Source organism: Oncorhynchus kisutch, linkage group LG30 (assembly GCF_002021735.2).
Source record: "Oncorhynchus kisutch isolate 150728-3 linkage group LG30, Okis_V2, whole genome shotgun sequence".
NCBI classification, from domain to species: Eukaryota; Metazoa; Chordata; class Actinopteri; order Salmoniformes; family Salmonidae; genus Oncorhynchus; species Oncorhynchus kisutch.
The window spans coordinates 24584435-24604013 of NC_034203.2; the positions used below are offsets into that span (position 1 = coordinate 24584435).

The 19579-nt window shown below is 42.1% G+C and overlaps 1 protein-coding gene across 2 annotated transcripts in view; it reads right to left on the bottom strand.

The window, feature by feature from the left end:
- LOC109874945 (vacuolar protein sorting-associated protein 4B) overlaps positions 1–18001 on the bottom strand; it is a 36456-nt gene extending 18455 nt beyond the window's left edge. The window contains exons 1-4 of one of the 2 annotated variants that reach the window (XM_020467018.2): positions 17829–18001; positions 17103–17214; positions 15932–16032; positions 15693–15737 (exon numbers count right to left, since the gene is read on the bottom strand). In XM_020467018.2, the coding sequence (XP_020322607.1) occupies positions 15693–15737; positions 15932–16032; positions 17103–17214; positions 17829–17861 (291 nt within the window). In that variant the 5' untranslated portion in view covers positions 17862–18001. Of the gene's footprint in view, positions 1–5429; positions 5850–15692; positions 15738–15931; positions 16033–17102; positions 17215–17828 lie in introns of those variants that run through there. The other variant, XM_020467019.2, reaches the window with a different exon arrangement.
- Between the last annotated feature and the right edge of the window lie 1578 nt (positions 18002–19579).

Sequence of the window (19579 nt, forward strand, 5' to 3'; positions counted from 1 at the left end):
TTACAAATAAATACTTAAAAAAAAACATTTTAAAAATCGTCCGATTAGTCGGTATCAGCTTTTTTTTGTTCTCCAATAAATCGGTATCGGCGTTGAAAAATCATAATCGGTCGACATCTATTACATAACTGTGGTGCGTTAAACCTAAAGCCGGATTTACTAAACTTTGTGGAAACAAGCGGGACCTGAAGAGTTAATTAACCAACAGTGCGAAACGATTTTTGGTATCTCATATTTTTATATTTCAAAAGGGAAGTGAGGTATGTTGGAAGCTTGTGGAGCACGGCTTTGTAAACAAGGGAATAATTAAGTGATCTACAGGACTTTAGTGAGGTCCAGGCGACATTCTGATACAGGATGCAGTGATGAGTACTAAAACTGTCACCTATAATAAAGTGAAGAGCGCTATGGCAGACAGCACCCAATGGTTTAAGAGTAGTGGCTGCCACATTCTGGTAAATGGTGTCACCAAAGTCAAGAACTGTCAGGAAAGTTGACTGCACAATCTGTTTCCTTCTGTTCATGTAGAGGCAACATCTATTTCTAAAAAAAGAAGCCCACTTTAAAACCTTAGCTTTTTAACTAGCTTATCAGTATATATTTTTAAACATTATATCTTTAGCAATCCAAATACCCAGATATTTATTAGCGGGAACCTGTTCAATGAGAGAGCCACCCGAATGGGTGAATATGTAGCCCATCAGATCTTCCGTGAATTAGAGAACAAATTTAGTTAGACAATAGATCCCAAATGCATACAACCAGGATACATAGAAAAAAAACACATAAAAAGCAAATGAGGCTGATGCAACAGAGAACGGTTATCTTAAAAATGTTAAACTATTTATTTATTTATCCACATAAGCGTACAAGGTAGTAGCCTACGAGTGAATGTTCGTTCCATAATGCAATTAATGGGAGAACACCACTGTAGCAGCAGCTTTCAAGTGGTCTGACAGATTTTCCACTCATAGTTTATTACAGGCAGAGCATACACAGCCTATGAAACTACAGTGGCCAATTCAATTCCACTAAACCGGTCAATATAATTCCATCGCCTAGTATTTCTATCAATCAATTCTTCTCCCGGACAATTGGCTGGTGCCAGGTTTACTTCATCAGCTTTTTATATAGATATCACACACACACACAAAAAGTAATATATATATATATATATATATATATATATATATATGCCCCAATCACTTCAATAATTTTTTGTTGGCTAAAGATAGCTCAAGTCGGCATTCACTTTTGAAACAAATCATTTCTCTTTTATAACTTTTTCTCCCCAATTTTGTGGTATTCAATTGGCAGTTTCTTGTCGCATCGCTGCAACTCCGGTACGGACTCGGGAGAGGCGAAGGAAACACGATCCTCCGAAACACAATCCAACTAAGCTGCACTGCTTCTTGACACAATGCCCGCTTAACCCGGAAGCCAGCCACACCAATGTGTCAGAAGAAACACTGTACACCTGGTCCGCCACAGGCGTCGCATGATGAGACAAGGACATCCCTGCCGGCCAAATCCTCCCCTAACCCGGGCGACGCTGGGCCAATTGTGCGCCGCCCCATGGGTCTCCCGGTCGCAGCCGGCTGCAACAGCGCCTGGACTCGTACCAGGCTCGCTAGTGGCACAGCTAGCACTGCGATGCAGCGCCTTAGACCACTGCACCACTCCGGAGGCCCGACTTGTTAAACAAATCTTAACCATGGATGACCAGCTCTCCTGGCCCCATATATTACTTTCTGGGTAAATGACAAAATAGAGTCATAAAAAAGGTGAAGTTAATTTAGCTATATATATATATATATATTTCATAGAAACTGTAAATATTGTCTGAGTAATTCAACATAATGTTTGATATAGAATTCTTCATAAAGCATCAAAAGTGTTTAAAAGGCTAAATAAAACTTAGTTATTTGGTTCAAGGTGCAACACAACATTGATTATTTAATGACCTTTACTCAAGTTCGGTCTTTGATCAATCACTTAAACATGCTAAATAATTATCTTGTACCTACCTCGATGCTTATTTTTGTTATAAAAATAACTACATTGAACAAAAATAAACGCAACATGTAAAGCGTTGGTCCCATGTTTCATGAGCTAAAATAAAATCTTAGAAATGTTCCATATGCACAGAAAGCTTCTCAAATTTCGTGCACAAATTAGTTTACGCCCCTGTTAGTGAGCATTTCTCTTTTGCCAAGATAACCCATACAACACAATGCCATGTCTCAAGTTGAGGGAGGGTGAAATTAACACGCGGACTGCTAGAATGTCCACCAGAGCTGTTGCCGGAAAATGTCAAGTTAATTTCTCTAACATCGTTTTAGAGAATTTGGCAGTACGCCCAACCCACTTCACAACCGCAGACCACATGAATGGCGTCATGTGAGAGAGCAGTTTGCTGATGTCAACATGGTTAACAGAATGCCCCACTGTGGTGGTGTGGTTATGGTATGGGCAAGCCTAAGCTACGGACAACAAACACAGTTGCATTTTATCAATGGCAATTTGAACACACAGAGATACTGTGACGCGATCCTGAGGCCCATAGTCGTGCCATTCATCCACCGCCATCACCTCATGTTTCAGCATTTAATGCACAGCCCCATGTCGCAAGAATCTGTACACAATTCCTGGAAGCTGAAAATGTCCCAGGTCTTCCATGGCCTACATACTTAGACATGCGAATATGTTAAGGCAAGGGCTGATTTCAAGGTTTTACTGCTAACCTACAAAGCATTACATGGGCTTGCTCCTACCCATCTTTCCGATTTGGTAGTATTTCTCCTGTCTTATCCAGTCCCCTGTGTGAATTTAAGTATGTTCTCTCTAATTCTCTCTCCGGGACCTGAGCCCTAGGAACATGCCTCAGGACTACCTGGCCTGATGACTCCTTGCTGTCCCCCAGTCCACCTGGCCGTGCTGCGGCTCCAGTTTCAACTGTTCTGCCTGTGGCTATGGAACCCTGACCTGTTCACCGGACGTACTACCTGTCCCAGACCTGCTGTTTTCAACTCTCTAGAGACAGCAGGAGCGGTAGAGATACTCTGAATGATCGGCAATGAAAAGCCAACTGACATTTCCTCCTGAGGTACTGACCGGTTGGACCCTCGACAACCACTGTGATTGTTATTATTTGACCCTGCTGGTCATCTATGAACATCTTGGCCATGTTCTGTTATAATCTCCACCCGGCATAGCTAGAAGAGGACTGGCAACCCCTCTAGGTTTCTTCCTAGGTTCTGGCCTTTCTAGGGAATTTTTTCCTAGCCAACATGCTTCTACACCTGCATTGCTTGTTGTTTGGAGTTTTAAGCTGGGTTTCTGTACAGTACTTTGTGACATCAGCTGATGTAAGAAGTGATTTATAAATACATTTGATTGATGTCACCCATTGAGCATGTTTGGGATGCCCTAGATCGACAGTGTGTATCCAGAAAATATCAAGACACTTCAAACAGACATTGAAGGAGTGGGACAGCATTCAACTGACCACAATCAACAGCCTAATCAACCTTATGGGAAGGAAGTGTGTTGCGCTGCATGAGGCAAACACACATGTATATATGCACATCTTATCAGGAAACTAGGCATATGTCACATGTCACTACTTGACAGGAGAGGCATTTGAATGTAAACATTTTTTATTATAAAAATGAGTTTGGCAGAAATGCCATCTGGAACGATATTCATGTGCCTTAATTGTATGCCATCTGTAAATACAACAACAATTGTTAAATTACAAGCCTAGTTGGTTTAGCCACAGAACAAGACAGGGACTTTCCTGCTAGCCATGATTAGCTGTGATAATGGTTGGGCTGGATATGGCGAGAGAGGAGTTCGGATTGGTCTGCCATGTAGCAAGTTTGTCTATAAAATGAGCTGCTCGGTTTGCGTAGGTAATCCTTTATAACATGTTTTTTCTTAAAGATGCTATTCGCTTTCTGGAGGATCAAGTTTTGAAATCAGTGGAATGTCCGATGGAAGCAGAGTATGATAGCTAAGGATTAGATGGAGAAGATTCTGGCGTTTGATTTGCAAATATGAAGAGGGAGTCGAAAAGAGAACACACAAAGGGCTGTTGTATAAAACACCTGTCTCCGGATTTTATCTTCAAACTAAGGGCCACCATGGCATCCGTGACAGAGGGAGAAGCATTCATCCATGTATTCGTGTAAGACAGTCTAGCTAGCTACTTTTTTCAGATATTCTAAATTTCCCTTTTCAAGTTAAAGCGTACTGTTAGATAGCTGGCTCCCTAACTAAGACCACATGTATGATCTGTATAGTAAAATTGTATTTCAGAGCCATCTGCATTGCTAGTTATAGCCTAATGTTGGCTAACATTGAACCTAGTTTGTTAATATTAGCTGCCAGCAGATTCATGCAGGGTAGTAACGTAATGAGTTGGGATTATGGTTCATTGCTTAGCTAGCTAGATAACCGTGTAAACAAGACTCCACTATGCAAGTAACCATTTCACTGTACCGTTTACACCTTCTGTATCCCGTGCATGTGACAAACATCGATTTTATTTGAAATAGTGTTTACCAGTGACGGTAATGTGAAGAACAACATGACCTGCACCAAAGTCAAATTAGGATATAACTTTAGGCCAACGAGACAGTGTCCCAAATTTTAAAATCCTCCGGGGAATGCCCTGCTTTTATATATTCACACTCACAAGCGTAATCTATTTTCTGTCATTAGCTCGCCATTAACGCTTATTTCATGTGATTTTATTTTCATGTAATAATGACTACCAATTATCTCAAATTAAGACGTCGTCAGCTAACTGGCTAGCCAGCTAACTTAGCATTAGCTAGCTAACAAGCTAGAAACGAACCAAAACATTGTTCATTTGCTTAACAGTTAACTAGTCAATTACATTATCATGGTACTAGTTTATTGAAGTGTCAGATTGTCTTGGCCTTGCTGGGGGCGCGCTAGTCATCGAGAACACAAGGCAAGGGGTCAATTATTGTACACATTTACACCAACATGAACATGTCAACTTTGCTACTGTAACTAGCTTCTAGGAAACGTGCATGCAATCAAGTTTCAGGTAACAGTTCATGTTAAAGTTAGCTAGTTAAACAGGCTTCAACGAATTCTAGTGACTAACGTTAACGTTAGTTGCTGCTCTGTCCTCAAATCGGTAAACTCGCAGTAACAAAAGAACTAACGTTACTCAGCTAGCTAGCTAACGTTACCTAAGACGTTAACATAACTTCACCGTAGCCAGATAGCTAAAGCTAGCTAGCGCACATCAACACTGGTATAACGGCAAGTTGGTCATTTGATTACCTAGTTAACAAGATAACCAAAAACGAATCACGAACAAACGTTAGTTATAAAGCTAAACTGTGTGTGTTGCTAACTAGCTACAATAGTAGGCAGCTTTCCCAACTTACCTGTAAATTGTTGTTGGCAGCCATAACGGCTAATTACTTGTCAATAAAATAGTTTCAAATATAATAAGCGCCAAAACAGGCCTTATATTTGTTAATAATTAAAACTACAGCCCAACAGTCGCTATTTAATTTAAAATCAACTGGATTGTTTTCCTTTTTCAGGTCGTTGAATAACACTGAAGCTTTAAAAAAAAATCCGCACTCGGGGTCGCCACAGTCATAAACCCCGCCCATTTATGCAATTTATCTTATTACATTTTTATTTTAAATCTAACAGTAAATGCTTTACCCTACATTTTGTTTTCACGATATAGACATTTTTTGGACTTTGTGGCTGTGCTACCCGATTATGAGACGTGTGGTTGATTTCCGTAGAACTCTCACGTGAACACGAAATTACGTAACTGGTCGTCAGAGGTGCGTTCAGTTTACTTGAATGTTTGTTACATTGTTAACTGGCGTCCAATTTGTCTTCTTAAAATAGTGACTATAAGACATTAGCCTTACTACTTGCAAAAATAATTGAAGAAGTCCTGGATGCAATCATTGATGAAACACAGTATGGCTTTGAGGAACAGACATATTTCTAAAAATATCTGACTAGTATTAGACATACTTGAGTACTCAGAACTAATAACCAAGGATAGGTTCATAAACTCAGCGAAAAAAGAAACGTCCTCTCACTGTCAACTGCATTTATTTTCAGCAAACTTTACATGTGTAAATATTTGTATGAACATAAGATTCAACAACAGACATTCACTGAACAAGTTCCACAGACATGTGACTAACAGAAATTGAATAATGTGTCCCTGAACAAAGGGGGGGGGGGGGGTATAAAAAAAAGTAACAATCAGTATCTGGTGTGGCCACCAGTTGCATTAAGTACTGCAGTGCATCTCCTCCTCATGGACTGCACCAGATTTGCCAGTTCTTGCTGTGAGATGTTACACCACTCTTCCACCAAGGCATCTACAAGTTCCTGGACATTTCTGGTGGGGAATGGCCCTAGCCCTCACCCTCTGATCCAACAGGTCCCAGACGTGCTCAATGGGTTTGAGATCTGGGCTCTTCGCTGGCCAATGCAGAACACTGACATTCCTGTCTTGCAGGAAATCACGCACAGAACGAGCAGTATGGCTGGTGGCATTGTCATGCTGGAGGGTCATGTCAGGATGAGTCTGCAGGAAGGGTACCACATGGAGGAGGATGTCTTCCCTGTAACGCACAGCGTTGAGATTGCCTGCAATTTCAACAAGCTCAGTCCGATGATGCTGTGACACACCGCCCTAGACCATGACGGACCCTCCACCTCGATCCCGATCCGGAAAACAGGCCTCGGTGTAACGCTCATTCCTTCGATGATAAATGCGAATCCGACCATCACCCCTGGTGAGACAAAACCTGCGACTCGTCAGTGAAGAGCACTTTTTGCCAGTCCTGTCTGGTCCAGTTTGTGCCCATAGGCGACGTTGTTGACGGTGATGTCTGGTGAGGACCTGTCTAACAACAGGCCTACAAGCCCTCAGTCCCGCCTCTCTCAGCCTATTGCGGACAGTCTGAGCACTGATGGAAGGATTGTGCGTTCCTGGTGTAACTCGGGCAGTTGTTGTTGCCATCCTTTAACTGTCCCGCAGGTGTGATGTTCGGATGTACCGATGTTACGTGGTCTGCCACTGCGAGGACGATCAGCTGTCCGTCCTGTCTCCCTGCAGCGCTGTCTTAGGCGTGTCACAGTACAGACATGGAAATTTATTGCCCTGGCTATATCTGTAGTTCTCATGCCTCCTTGCAGCATGCCTAAGGCACGTTCACGCAGATGAGCAGGGACCCTGGGCATCTTTCTTTTGGTGTTTTTCAGAGTCAGTAGAAAGGCTTCTTCAGTGTCCTAAGTTTTCATAACTGTAACCTTAATTGCCTACCGTCTGTAAGCTGTTAGTGTCTTAATGACCGTTCCACAGGTGCATGTTCATTAATTGTTTATGATTCATTGAACAAGCATGGGAAACAGTGTTTGAACCCTTTACAGTGAAGATCTGTGAAGTTATTTTGATATTTACAAATTATCTTTGAAAGACAGTTTATTTTTTTGCTGAGTTTATTATTATTATTTTAAATAAAGCATTTGACACAGTAGAGCATCAGTTCCTCTTCCACTCCCTTGAGAAATTTGTTTTGGGTATTTTTTCTGTAAGGCTATTAAGACTCTCTATACAAATGGTAATTGCTCTATCAAATTGAAATATGGCACCTCGCCTAGATTTGAGTTAAAGAGAGGAATTAGGCAAGGTTGTCCTATCTCTCCGTATCTGTTTTTATTAATCACCCAAATTCTTACATTCTTTAAATAATGGTCCTGTACAAGGTATTTCCATAGCTGGTAAAGAAATTATTTTAAGCCAGCTGGCTGACGATACTACACTTTTTCTGAAAGACGCTAACCAAATTCTCATATTGATCAATGTGATACAATCCTTTTTCAAAGCGGCTGGTCTATATCTAAACATGAATAAATGTGAACTCATGGCTGTCAAAGATTGTGTGACACCTTCATATTATGGTTTTCCAGTGAAAGAAGAACTTACATATTTAGGCTTAATGATTACTAAGGATCAGAAGTCTATAGGCTTACTAAATTGTAACCCTTTTATTTAAAAAACCCAGAAGAAGCTAAATCAATGGCTACAGAGGGACTTCTTTAAAAATTAGAGGCGTAATAACCCAGGCTGAAGGTATCTCTATGGCGCTCTATCTTTATATCTTGACGGTAAAATAAGCAAAGAGATAGACCAGATGCTTTTCAACTTTGTGGAGAAACCGTACTCATTACATTAGGAAAACTTCCAATGAACACTTATGAGTAGGGTGGGCTGAATTTTCTTTTTCTTAAATTATACTTTCAAGATCAATTGGATAAAACAATTCCTAAGAAGACCCACTTCTATGTCGAATTGTATTCCTCATCATTTCTTCTATACTTTTGGTGGCCTTAACTTCATGTTGGTTTGCAATTATAATATTGACAAAGTTCCAGTGAAACGTTCTGCTTTTCATCGGCAGGGTTTCTTGTCATGGTCCTTAATTTATATGCATAATTTCTCCACACAGATATTACACAGTTGAAATCGGAAGTTTACATACACCTTAGCCAAATACATTGAAACTCAGTTTCACAATTCCTGACATTTAATCCTAGGAAAAAGGGCAGTTAGGATCACCACTTTATTTCAAGTATGTGAAATGTCAGAAAAAAATAAGCAGAACGATTGATTTTAGCTTTTATTTCTTTCATCACATTCCCAGTGGGTCAGACTTTTATGTACACTCAATTACTATTTGCTAGCATTGCCTTTAAATTGTTTAACTTGGTTCAAACGTTTCAGGTAGCCTTTCACAAGCTTCCCACAATAAATTGGGTGAATTTTGGCCCATTCCATCTGACAGAGCTAGTGTAACTGAGTCAGGTTTGTAGGCCTCCTTGCTCACACACGTTTTTTCAGTTCTGCTCACAAATTTTCTATAGGATTGGGGTCAGGGCTTTGTGATGGCCACTCCAATACCTTGACTTTGTCTTTAAGCCATTTTGCCACAACTTGTGGAAGTATGCTTGGGGTCATTGTCCATTTGAAAAGACCCATTTGCGACCAAAGTACGTTCATCTGAACGCGTCTCCTCCCTGAGCGGTATGATGGCTACATGGTCCCATGGTGTTTATACTTGTGTACTATTGTTTGTACAGATGAACATTACCTTCAGGCGTACATGGTACCTTCAGGCGTTTGGAAATTGCTCCCAAGGATGAACCCGATTTGGGGAGGTCTACAATTTATATTCTGAGGTCTTGGCTGATTTCACCATGATGTCAAGCAAAGAGGCACTAAGTTTGAAGGTAGGCCTTGGTACACCTCCAATTGACTCAAATGATGTCAATTAGCCTATCAGAAGCTTTTAAAGCCATGACCTCATTTTCTGGAATTTTCCAAGCCGTTTAAAGGCACATTCAACTTAGTGTATGTAAACTTCTGACCAACTGGAATTGTGATACAGTGAATAAGTGAAATAATATGTTTGTAAACAATTGTTGAAAAAATGACTTGTGTCATGTGTAACCGATGTGAAATGGCTAGCTAGTTAGCGGTGGTGCGCGCTAATAGCGTTTCAATCAGTGATGTCACTCGCTCTGAGACCTGAAGTGGCTTTTGTGGAGCGATGGTTAACGATGCTTTGTGGGTGTCAGTTGTCTGTGTGTGCAAAGGGTCCCTGGTTCGAGCCCGGGTAGGGTCGAGGGGACGGATGAAAGCTATACTTTTACACATGCACAAAGTAAATGTCCTAACCGACTTGCCAAAACTATAGTTAACAAGAAATTTGTGGAGTGGTTGAAAAACTAGTTAATGACTCCAACCTAAGTGTATGTAAACTTCCGACTTCAACTGTATATGGAATAATCGGGATATATTGTATAAAAATACTTTGTTTTTAGAATATTGGTTCTGAAATAATATCCTATTGGTGAGCCAACTTGTAAATGCAGAGGGTTTTTTACTTAGTTGTAAGGAATTCTTATCACTTTACAAGGTCCCTGTAACACCTAAAGATTTTTCAATTGCTTTAGATGCCATTCCCTCAGGTGTTGCTTTATTATTCAGGAACGTGTCAAGACCTGACCCCCAGAGCCTACCTTCCGCTAACCCTGTTGACTCATCAGTAGGAAAGATTTGTTTCTCTTTTGGTCCAGTCAACGACCTTGTTTCAGCAGTATGTTGTATACCTTATGTCATGCATTATTGTAATGGTTTGATTGATAACATCTGTTGGAAAAAAGTTTGGATGTTGCCACACACATACCTACTATTAACAAAATTAAGGAAGTTTCCTTTAAAATTTTTCATAAATATTATCCTGCCAACCATTATATGAATAAGTTTAAGGAAAACATCACCTCAAATTGTACCTTTTGTAATGACCACCCAGAAGCGATGTTGCATCTTTTTTGGCATTGTATTAATTTAAGGAAACTGTGGTAAGACATCAGGAGATATATAATTTTACACAATTGTGGAGAGATGTACTACTTGGATTCTTTACCTACGATAGAAATAAACTGAAACAATTTTATGTAATTCATTTCATTAGGCCAAATTTCACAAATGTAAATTTACATCCAAAAACACCACATTTCAAACTATATTTTAAGACAATTAAATACTCTAACAAAAAAGCGGTTAGAATTGTAAGTGTATGTATGTCCCTTAAAGACCTTGTGTAATGTGATATTGTACCCCCTAGCCCAATTGTCCTTTGTATATTATTTATATAACTGTTAGCTTGTTAGCACAGGCCTGCTAACCGTCTGAATCGCCGCGTCCCAACCACTCACTGGACCCATCTTTACTTTCAATCTATTTTTGATTTTTATTTCGTTTATACCTTCCGGTAACCTGCCTCACCCAATGTGATACGGAATCGCTATTATTTTAAATTTTTAGAACACACTCAAGAACCTCCAGAAGCTAACCAGCTAACTAGCTACAAGCTATTTAGTCATTGTTAGCCACTGCTAGCGGCTTTTACCTTTTACCTTCTGCACAGCCAGCCAGTTTTTTAAACCTGGATAATACTCGCCAGTCTAGCTTCCCTGCCCCATCCACCGCTGCCCCCTGGACACTGATCACTTGGCTACATAGCTGATGCATGCTGGACTGTCCATTAATCACGCTACTCCATTCTGCTTGTTTATGTTTATCTGTCGGCCCCAGCTGCACTCAGGCTCTGTGTGTAGTTAATCCGACCCTCCCTGCCTAGTCAACGCCATTTTACCTGCTGTTGTTGTGCTAGCTGATTAGCTGTTGTTGTCTCACCTACTGTTTTAGCTACTGTTTTAGCTAGCTCTCCCAATTCAACACCTGTGATTACTGTATGCCTCGCTGTATGTCTCTCTCAAATGTCAATATGCCTTGTATACTGTTGTTCAGGTTAGTTATCATTGTTTTAGTTTACAATGGAGCCCCTAGTTCTACTCTTCATACCCCTGATACCTCCTTTGTCCCACCTCCCACACATGCGGTGACCTCACCCATTACAACCAGCATGTCCAGTGATACAACCTCTCTCATCATCACCCAGTGCCTGGGCTTACCTCTGCTGTACCCGCACCCCACCATACCCCTGTCTGCGCATTATGCCCTGAATATATTCTACCATGCCCAGAAATCTGCTCCTTTTATTCTCTGTCCCCAACGCTCTAGGCGACCAGTTTTGATAGCCTTTAGCCGCACCCTCATTCTACTCCTCCTCTGTTACGCGGGTGATGTGGAGGTAAACCCAGGCCCTGCATGTCCCCAGGCACCCTCATTTGTTGACTTCTGTGATCGAAAAAGCCTTGGTTTCATGCATGGCAACATCAGAAGCCTCCTCCCTAAGTTTGTTTTACCCACTGCTTTAGCACACTCTGCTAACCCTGATGTCCTTGCCGTGTCTGAATCCTGGCTCAGGAAGGCCACCAAAAATTCTGAGATTTCCATACCCAACTATAACATTTTCCGTCAAGATAGAACTGCCAAAGGGGGAGGAGTTGCAGTCTACTGCAGAGATAGCCTGCCAAGTAATGTCATACTTTCCATGTCCATACCCAATTTTGAAAATTACTCTCTCCAGAAATAAGTCTCTCACTGTTGCCGCCTGCTACCGACCCCCCTCAGCTCCCAGCTGTGCCCTGGACACCATTTGTGAATTGATCGCCCCCCATCTAGCTTCAGAGTTTGTTCTGTTAGGTGACCTAAACTGGGATATGCTTAACACCCCGGCAGTCCTACAATCTAAGCTAGATGCCCTCAATCTCACACAAATCATCAAGGAACCCACCAGGTACAACTCTAAATCTGTAAACAAGGGCACCCTCATAGACGTCATCCTGACCAACTGGCCCTCCAAATACACCTCCGCTGTCTTCAACCAGGATCTCAGCGATCACTGCCTCATTGCCTGTATCCGCTTCGGAGCCGCAGTCAAACGACCACTCCTCATCACTGTCAAACGCTCCCTAAAACACTTCTGTGAGCAGGCCTTTCTAATCGACCTGGCCCGGGTATCCTGGAAGGACATTGACCTCATCCCGTCAGTTGAGGATGCCTGGTCATTCTTTAAAAGCAACTTCCTCACCATTTTAAGTTAGCATGCTCCGTTCAAAAAATGCTGAACTAAGAACAGATATAGCCCTTGGTTCACTCCAGACCTGACTGCCCTCGACCAGCACAAAAACATCCTGTGGCGGACTGCAATAGCATCGAATAATCCCCGCGATATGCAACTGTTCAGGGAAGTCAGGAACCAATACACGCAGTCAGTCAGGAAAGCTAAGGCCAGCTTCTTCAGGCAGAAATTTGCATCCTGTAGCTCCAACTCCAAAAAGTTCTGGGACACTGTGAAGTCCATGGAGAACAAGAGCACCTCCTCCCAGCTGCCCACTGCACTGAGGCTAGGTAACACGGTCACCACCGATAAATCCATGATTATCGAAAACTTCAACAAGCATTTCTCAACGGCTGGCCATGCCTTCCGCCTGGCTACTCCAACCTCGGCCAACAGCTCCCCCCCCCCCCCCCCCGCAGCTACTCGCCCAAGCCTCTCCAGGTTCTCCTTTACCCAAATCCAGATAGCAGATGTTCTGAAAGAGCTGCAAAACCTGGACCCGTACAAATCAGCTGGGCTTGACAATCTGGACCCTCTATTTCTGAAACTATCCACCGCCATTGTCGCAACCCCTATTACCAGCCCATTCAACCTCTCTTTCATATCGTCTGAGATCACCAAGGATTGGAAAGCTGCCGCAGTCATCCCCCTCTTCAAAGCGGGAGACACCCTGGACCCAAACTGTTACAGACCTATATCCATCCTGCCCTGCCTATCTAAGGTCTTCGAAAGCCAAGTCAACAAACAGATCACTGACCATCTCGAATCCCACCGTACCTTCTCCGCTGTGCAATCTGGTTTCCGAGCCGGTCACGGGTGCACCTCAGCCACGCTCAAGGTACTAAACGATATCATAACCGCCATCGATAAAAGACAGTACTGTGCAGCCGTCTTCATCGACCTTGCCAAGGCTTTCGACTCTGTCAATCACCATATTCTTATCGGCAGACTCAGTAGCCTCGGTTTTTCGGGATGACTGCCTTGCCTGGTTCACCAACTACTTTGCAGACAGAGTTCAGTGTGTCAAATCGGAGGGCATGCTGTCCGTTCCTCTGGCAGTCTCTATGGGGGTGCCACAGGGTTCAATCCTCGGGCCGACTCTTTTCTCTGTATATATCAATGATGTTGCTCTTGCTGCGGGCGATTCCCTGATCCACCTCTACGCAGACGACACCATTCTATATACCTCCGGCCCGTCCTTGGACACTGTGCTATCTAACCTCCAAACGAGCTTCAATGCCATACAACACTCCTTCTGTGGCCTCCAACTTCTCTTAAACGCTAGTAAAACCAAATGCATGCTTTTCAACCGTTCGCTGCCTGCACCCGCACGCCTGACCAGCATCACCACCCTGGATGGTTCCGACCTTGAATATGTGGACCTCTATAAGTACCTAGGTGTCTGGCTAGACTGTAAACTCTCCTTCCAGACTCATATCAAACATCTCCAATCGAAAATCAAATCTAGAGTCGGCTTTCTATTCCGCAACAAAGCCTCCTTCACTCACGCCGCCAAACTTACCCTAGTAAAACTGACTATCCTACCGATCCTCGACTTCGGCGATGTCATCTACAAAATTGCTTCCAACACTCTACTCAGCAAACTGGATGCAGTTTATCACAGTGCCATCCGTTTTGTCACTAAAGCACCTTATACCACCCACCACTGCGACCTGTATGCTCTAGTCGGCTGGCCCTCGCTACATATTCGTCGACAGACCCACTGGCTCCAGGTCATCTACAAGTCCATGCTAGGTAAAGCTCCGCCTTATCTCAGTTCACTGATCACGATGGCAACACCCACCCGTTACATGCACTCTAGCAGGTGTATCTCACTGATCATCCCTAAAGCCAACACCTCATTTGGCCGCCTTTCGTTCCAGTTCTCTGCTGCCTGTGACTGGAACGAATTGCAAAAATCGCTGAAGTTGGAGACTTTTATCTCCCTCACCAACTTCAAACATCAGCTATCTGAGCAGCTAACCGATCGCTGCAGCTGTACATAGTCTATCGGTAAATAGCTCACCCAATTTTACCTACCTCATCCCCATACTGTTTTTATTTATTTACTTTTCTGCTCTTTTGCACACCAATATCTCTACCTGTACATGACCATCTGATCATTTATCACTCCAGTGTTAATCTGCAAAATTGTAATTATTCGCCTACCTCCTCATGCCTTTTGCACACAATGTATATAGACTCCCCTTTTTTTCTACTGTGTTATTGACTTGTTAATTGTTTACTCCATGTGTAACTCTGTGTTGTCTGTTCACACTGCTTTGCTTTATCTTGGCCAGGTCGCAGTTGTAAATGAGAACTTGTTCTCAACTAGCCTACCTGGTTAAATACAGGTGAAATAAATAAAAATAAAGGGCGACTGCACTTTCTGATTTGGCTTTGCTTTCGATCATCAAAGGTGAGTTGGTTTAGGGGTGTGGTTTGATGTGGGTGTCTCTTGTGTGTGTTCACAGGTGGGAAGAGTTACACAAATTATTTGTCAAATTAGCTTCAGCTGGCTGGTGTGCACCCCTGGCAAAATTGGTGTGACTTTTGATAGCCTATCTGAGGAGCTAGTTAGCGACTACCAATAAATTACACAATGTAAAGGAGGCAATATTTATGTTGCACACCTTTTAGTTCTCATTAAATAATTTCAATATTTGTATATGAATTTCTACAATTTATAGTTGGTTTGAGGTTGTCCCATGTACATTGTGTCATTTAGGGACAGATGGTCCCTAACTAGCCCCATAGGGATATCCAAAGTCAAACCAAATTTTACCACAGGCATTAAGATTGTCAAGTGAAGCTGTACTCTGAATTGATTATTAATTGTCTGCTGCCAGCCAGGATTGAAACAAACCCAACCTTCATTTACCACAAGTCTCACAAAACTCAACACTGACTTTATAACCAAAATGATTTTTAGTAAATTTAGTCAGTAGACTAAATGTTTGACACATATCGATGCTGCATAGGCTGTTTTCTAAATGAGAAGTTGTTAGGGGCAGTTGCTCTTTAAGACATTCATATACAAAAGCGGTTAGTTATCAGTATCTTTTCACTCACCTTGTATTCTTCTTCAGTGGGGTTTATTGTTGGTTGAGATCCAACCTTGTATTGTAGAGGGATGAAATGTCAAATAAGGATGATTCATGTTGACATGTGAAGGATATGCACATCTTCTATTAGCTTTATCCTTACCACAGAGTTGACGGTCAGATTCATGATAAATATATATAGTAGGCATAACATTGGACCTACTTGTTAGACTACATTATTTATAAAATGTTCAACCGTCTAATAACCTCTTTCTTTTCTAGATACTCCTGTAGTTCTTCCACTCTGTCCAGGTACAGTTTGCACTTGTCCCTGATCTTCTGGTTGCCCTCTTTACCCTGTGGTTGACCTGAGAGGGAGAGAAGTTGGAAGAGACGGTTAAGGCAATGGTTTTGCCCAGGTATTTGACATTTTATCACATGCTCTTATCCAGAACAACTTACATTTTTCTTACTAGTTCTCCAGTGGCAATCAAACCCACAACCCTGGTGTCATGCTTTACCAACTGAACCACAAGGCAATACCAATAGCCTGTAAACTCAAGGCTAGAGTAGTAGCAGAGATGGAAGTGAGATATCCCACTCCCTAATTTGTTGTGGGTCAAAGTCAATACACTAAGCAGATCAGAGCCAGCTGTTGTCTATGGGAGAGTCACCCAATAAGCAGACTGGACATTTTTTTTCAATGGCCTGAGTGAACGATCTTCAATTATCCACCATCTTTGGTAGTAGGTGGTGACAATATACCTAATAGGTGTAGAAGAAGGGGAAAGTAGGCCTATACCTATGGGTAAACTGTAAGCCCCTTTTGTTTCACAGTAGGCTGCTGCCTAAGGCCAAACCCTGATTTGGATTTCTGTAGTGAAATTCCTTTTTTTGTGGCCTGTCTGTCAAGACTGTAATAAACATTAGCCTTTTACAAAACTATTTTGTTTAACTTGTGATTCATAAAACAAAAGCATCTTTACACCATTTTGTATATCAGTTAATTATATTGACTCCTTGTTTGTCACTGGCTCCCTGGGTACCAGAAAGTGACCATTACCTAAATTAGGCTACAATTTATCAGTAGGCCTAGGCCTAAATAGTATATTTTTTTGTCATTTAGCAGATGCTCTTATTCAGGGTGACTTGCATGGGCAATTGGGGTTGGGTGCCTTGATCAAGGGAACAGTGACAGATTTTTCACCTATTCAAGTTGGGGATTTGAACCAGCAACCTTTCGGTTGGTGGTCCAATGCTGTTCACCGCTAGGCTACCTGTTGCATGCAAGTAGGAGCTGTAGGCTAAATGATATGCATTTCCTTAATCAGCATGCATTGACTTAAGAGCATCTGTTAAAATGTAATATTCACAGACAACCGAAACTAGACTGTCATCATGTCTGTATGACATTTCCTCAGGAGTCATGGTTACATACATTTTACAATGTGCAGGAAGTACTTGACAGCATGTTGGTAAGATTTGATAGCCTCCTGGTAGTTCCCAGCCTGGTCCTCTTGGGAGGCTTTCTGTGCTACAGCGATAGCTTTCTGATGAGAGGGATGAGTTGGGCAGAAAAGAGTGGGATATAGGGATGAGTAAGGTAGAAAAGAGAAGGAAAGAGGGATGAGTTGGGTGGAAGAGAGGGATGAGTTGGGAACTGCTGCACTCAGTCACAACATCATTACCTGTCATTGTTCATCACATATTTTCCTATTATGTCTACATTGCTTCATTTGAATGAGACAGACTCACACAATTCTTATGCTCTGATTAGATAATAGAATACATGGGATGGAGCATCAGCATCACAAGCCACTATGGAATTTCTCTTAGCTATGTGAAAGTTAAACACTATTTTATTAAGTAGCTGACAATGGCTTTTACATGTTTGCATGTTTTTCATTTAGACCTATTTATAACGTATTGTGCTCTATTACTCTATAAACAAGTTGATTAGCTGATCAAAAGTGACAACAGCACGAACACAAGCGACATTTGCCTGACTATAGTTCTATGTTGGCGCTATCCCCAAGACAGCTTGACCGTCTCATTCTGACAAGTGGAATCAAACCCATAGGCCCATAAACATGTATTAATCATTTACAATAAAACGTACATCAGCCTACCAAGCTAATCACATAAATTGTCAGTTACTCTATACCTGTAGATTTGTTGGCTCCATGGGAAGTTTCATACGGTGGGTTGCTCCTGAGAACCAACACAGTCTGAGCCCCTTGCCTTGATATTACTGTTTCGTTTACACAGCTATTTCCTTGTTGCTCATCTCACAGCACACACGCGTCAGAGACTTGCCTGTAGAAAATAATTATCATAATGCTGAGCGCTGAGACTAGTGCCGCGTTCAAAACTGCTCGGAACTCGGAATCTTCCAACATGCGACTTTAGTGCGTCGGAGCTCTAGAAAGATGCCAGAGTTTCTGACTTGGAATTCCGAGTTGGATTTACCGTTCAAATGATTTTTTCCCAGTCGGAGCTTGTTTTTTCCCCCAAGTTAAAAGTTGTCATGAATGCACTGAAGACGGAAGTCGACAATTTGAGAGTTTCCAGTTGTTTTGAACAAGGCATGAGTATCCGCCTGCCTGTGAGTCATGATGATAAAATAGATAGAGATAGATAGAGGACTCAACTTTATGTCTGTGCCATTATAGCGTATGTGACAGCTTGGAAATGGCCATTGAAGCTCAACGGCTCTGCCCATGGTAAACGGCCTTTTGGTCACTAGAGGCATCTATCATTATTCATGGTTGTTATGTAAGTATAGTCAGCAGTCCAGGAAAACATGAGAAGCGCCATTCGCGGTAGGCATTCACTTTAGGCTAATATCTTTCTTCCATATCTGTCCTCCAGTTTGAAACTCCCCTCGAGGGGATATAAATCAGAAAAAAGTATACATCAAATCTAGATAAAGTGCAAGTACATAATATGATCTACCAGTATGAGGTCATCAACAGCATCGGTGTGAGTTTTTTTGCTCAGGAATATTGTAAATTCCTCTCTTGCAAAACTCCCTCATGCAGTGGTGTTGATCCCCACAAGGTGTCCCCCTAGGACCAGTGGTTTACATTGGGATAATGTGGAATCTACTGCCTCACAGGTGGACTTATTAGGTAGTACAGTGTGTATATATATATATACTTTTATTTAACTAGGCAAGTCAGTTAAGAACAAATTTGTATTTTCAAAGACGGCCTAGGAACAGTGGGGTAACTGCCTTGTTCAGGTGCAAATGACAGATTTTTACCTTATCAGCTCGGGGATTCGATCTTTCAACCTTTCAGTTACTAGTCCAACGCTGTAACCACTAGGCTACTTGCCACCCCATGTGAGTAGACCATGTATTTTTAAGATACTTTTGATCATGAAGTGTATTTGAACACCTGCTCGTCTCATTCCAAAATCACAGACATTAATATGTAGTTGGTCCTCCCTTTGCTGCTATAACATCCTCCACTCTTCTGGGAAGGCTTTCCACTAGATGTTAGAACATTGCTGGGGGGACTCTGAGCCTGGCTCACAGTCAGCGTTTCCAATTCATCCCAAAGGTGTTTGGTGGGGATGAAGTCAACGCTCTGTGTAGGCCAGTCAAGTTTTTCTACACCGATCTCGAAAAAACCATTTCTGTATGAACCTCGCTTTGTGCACGGGGGCATTGTCATGCTGAAACAGGAAAGGGCCTTCCCCAAACTGTTGCCACAAAGTTGGAAGCACAGAATCGTCGTTTGCTGTAGCGTTAAGATTTCCCTTCGTTGGAACTAAGGGGCCTAGCCCAAACCATGAAAAACAGCCCCAGACCATTATTCCTCCTCCACTGAACTTTACAGTTGGCACTATACATTCGGGCAGGTATCATTTTTCCTGGCATCCGCCAAACCCAGATTTGTCCGTCAGACT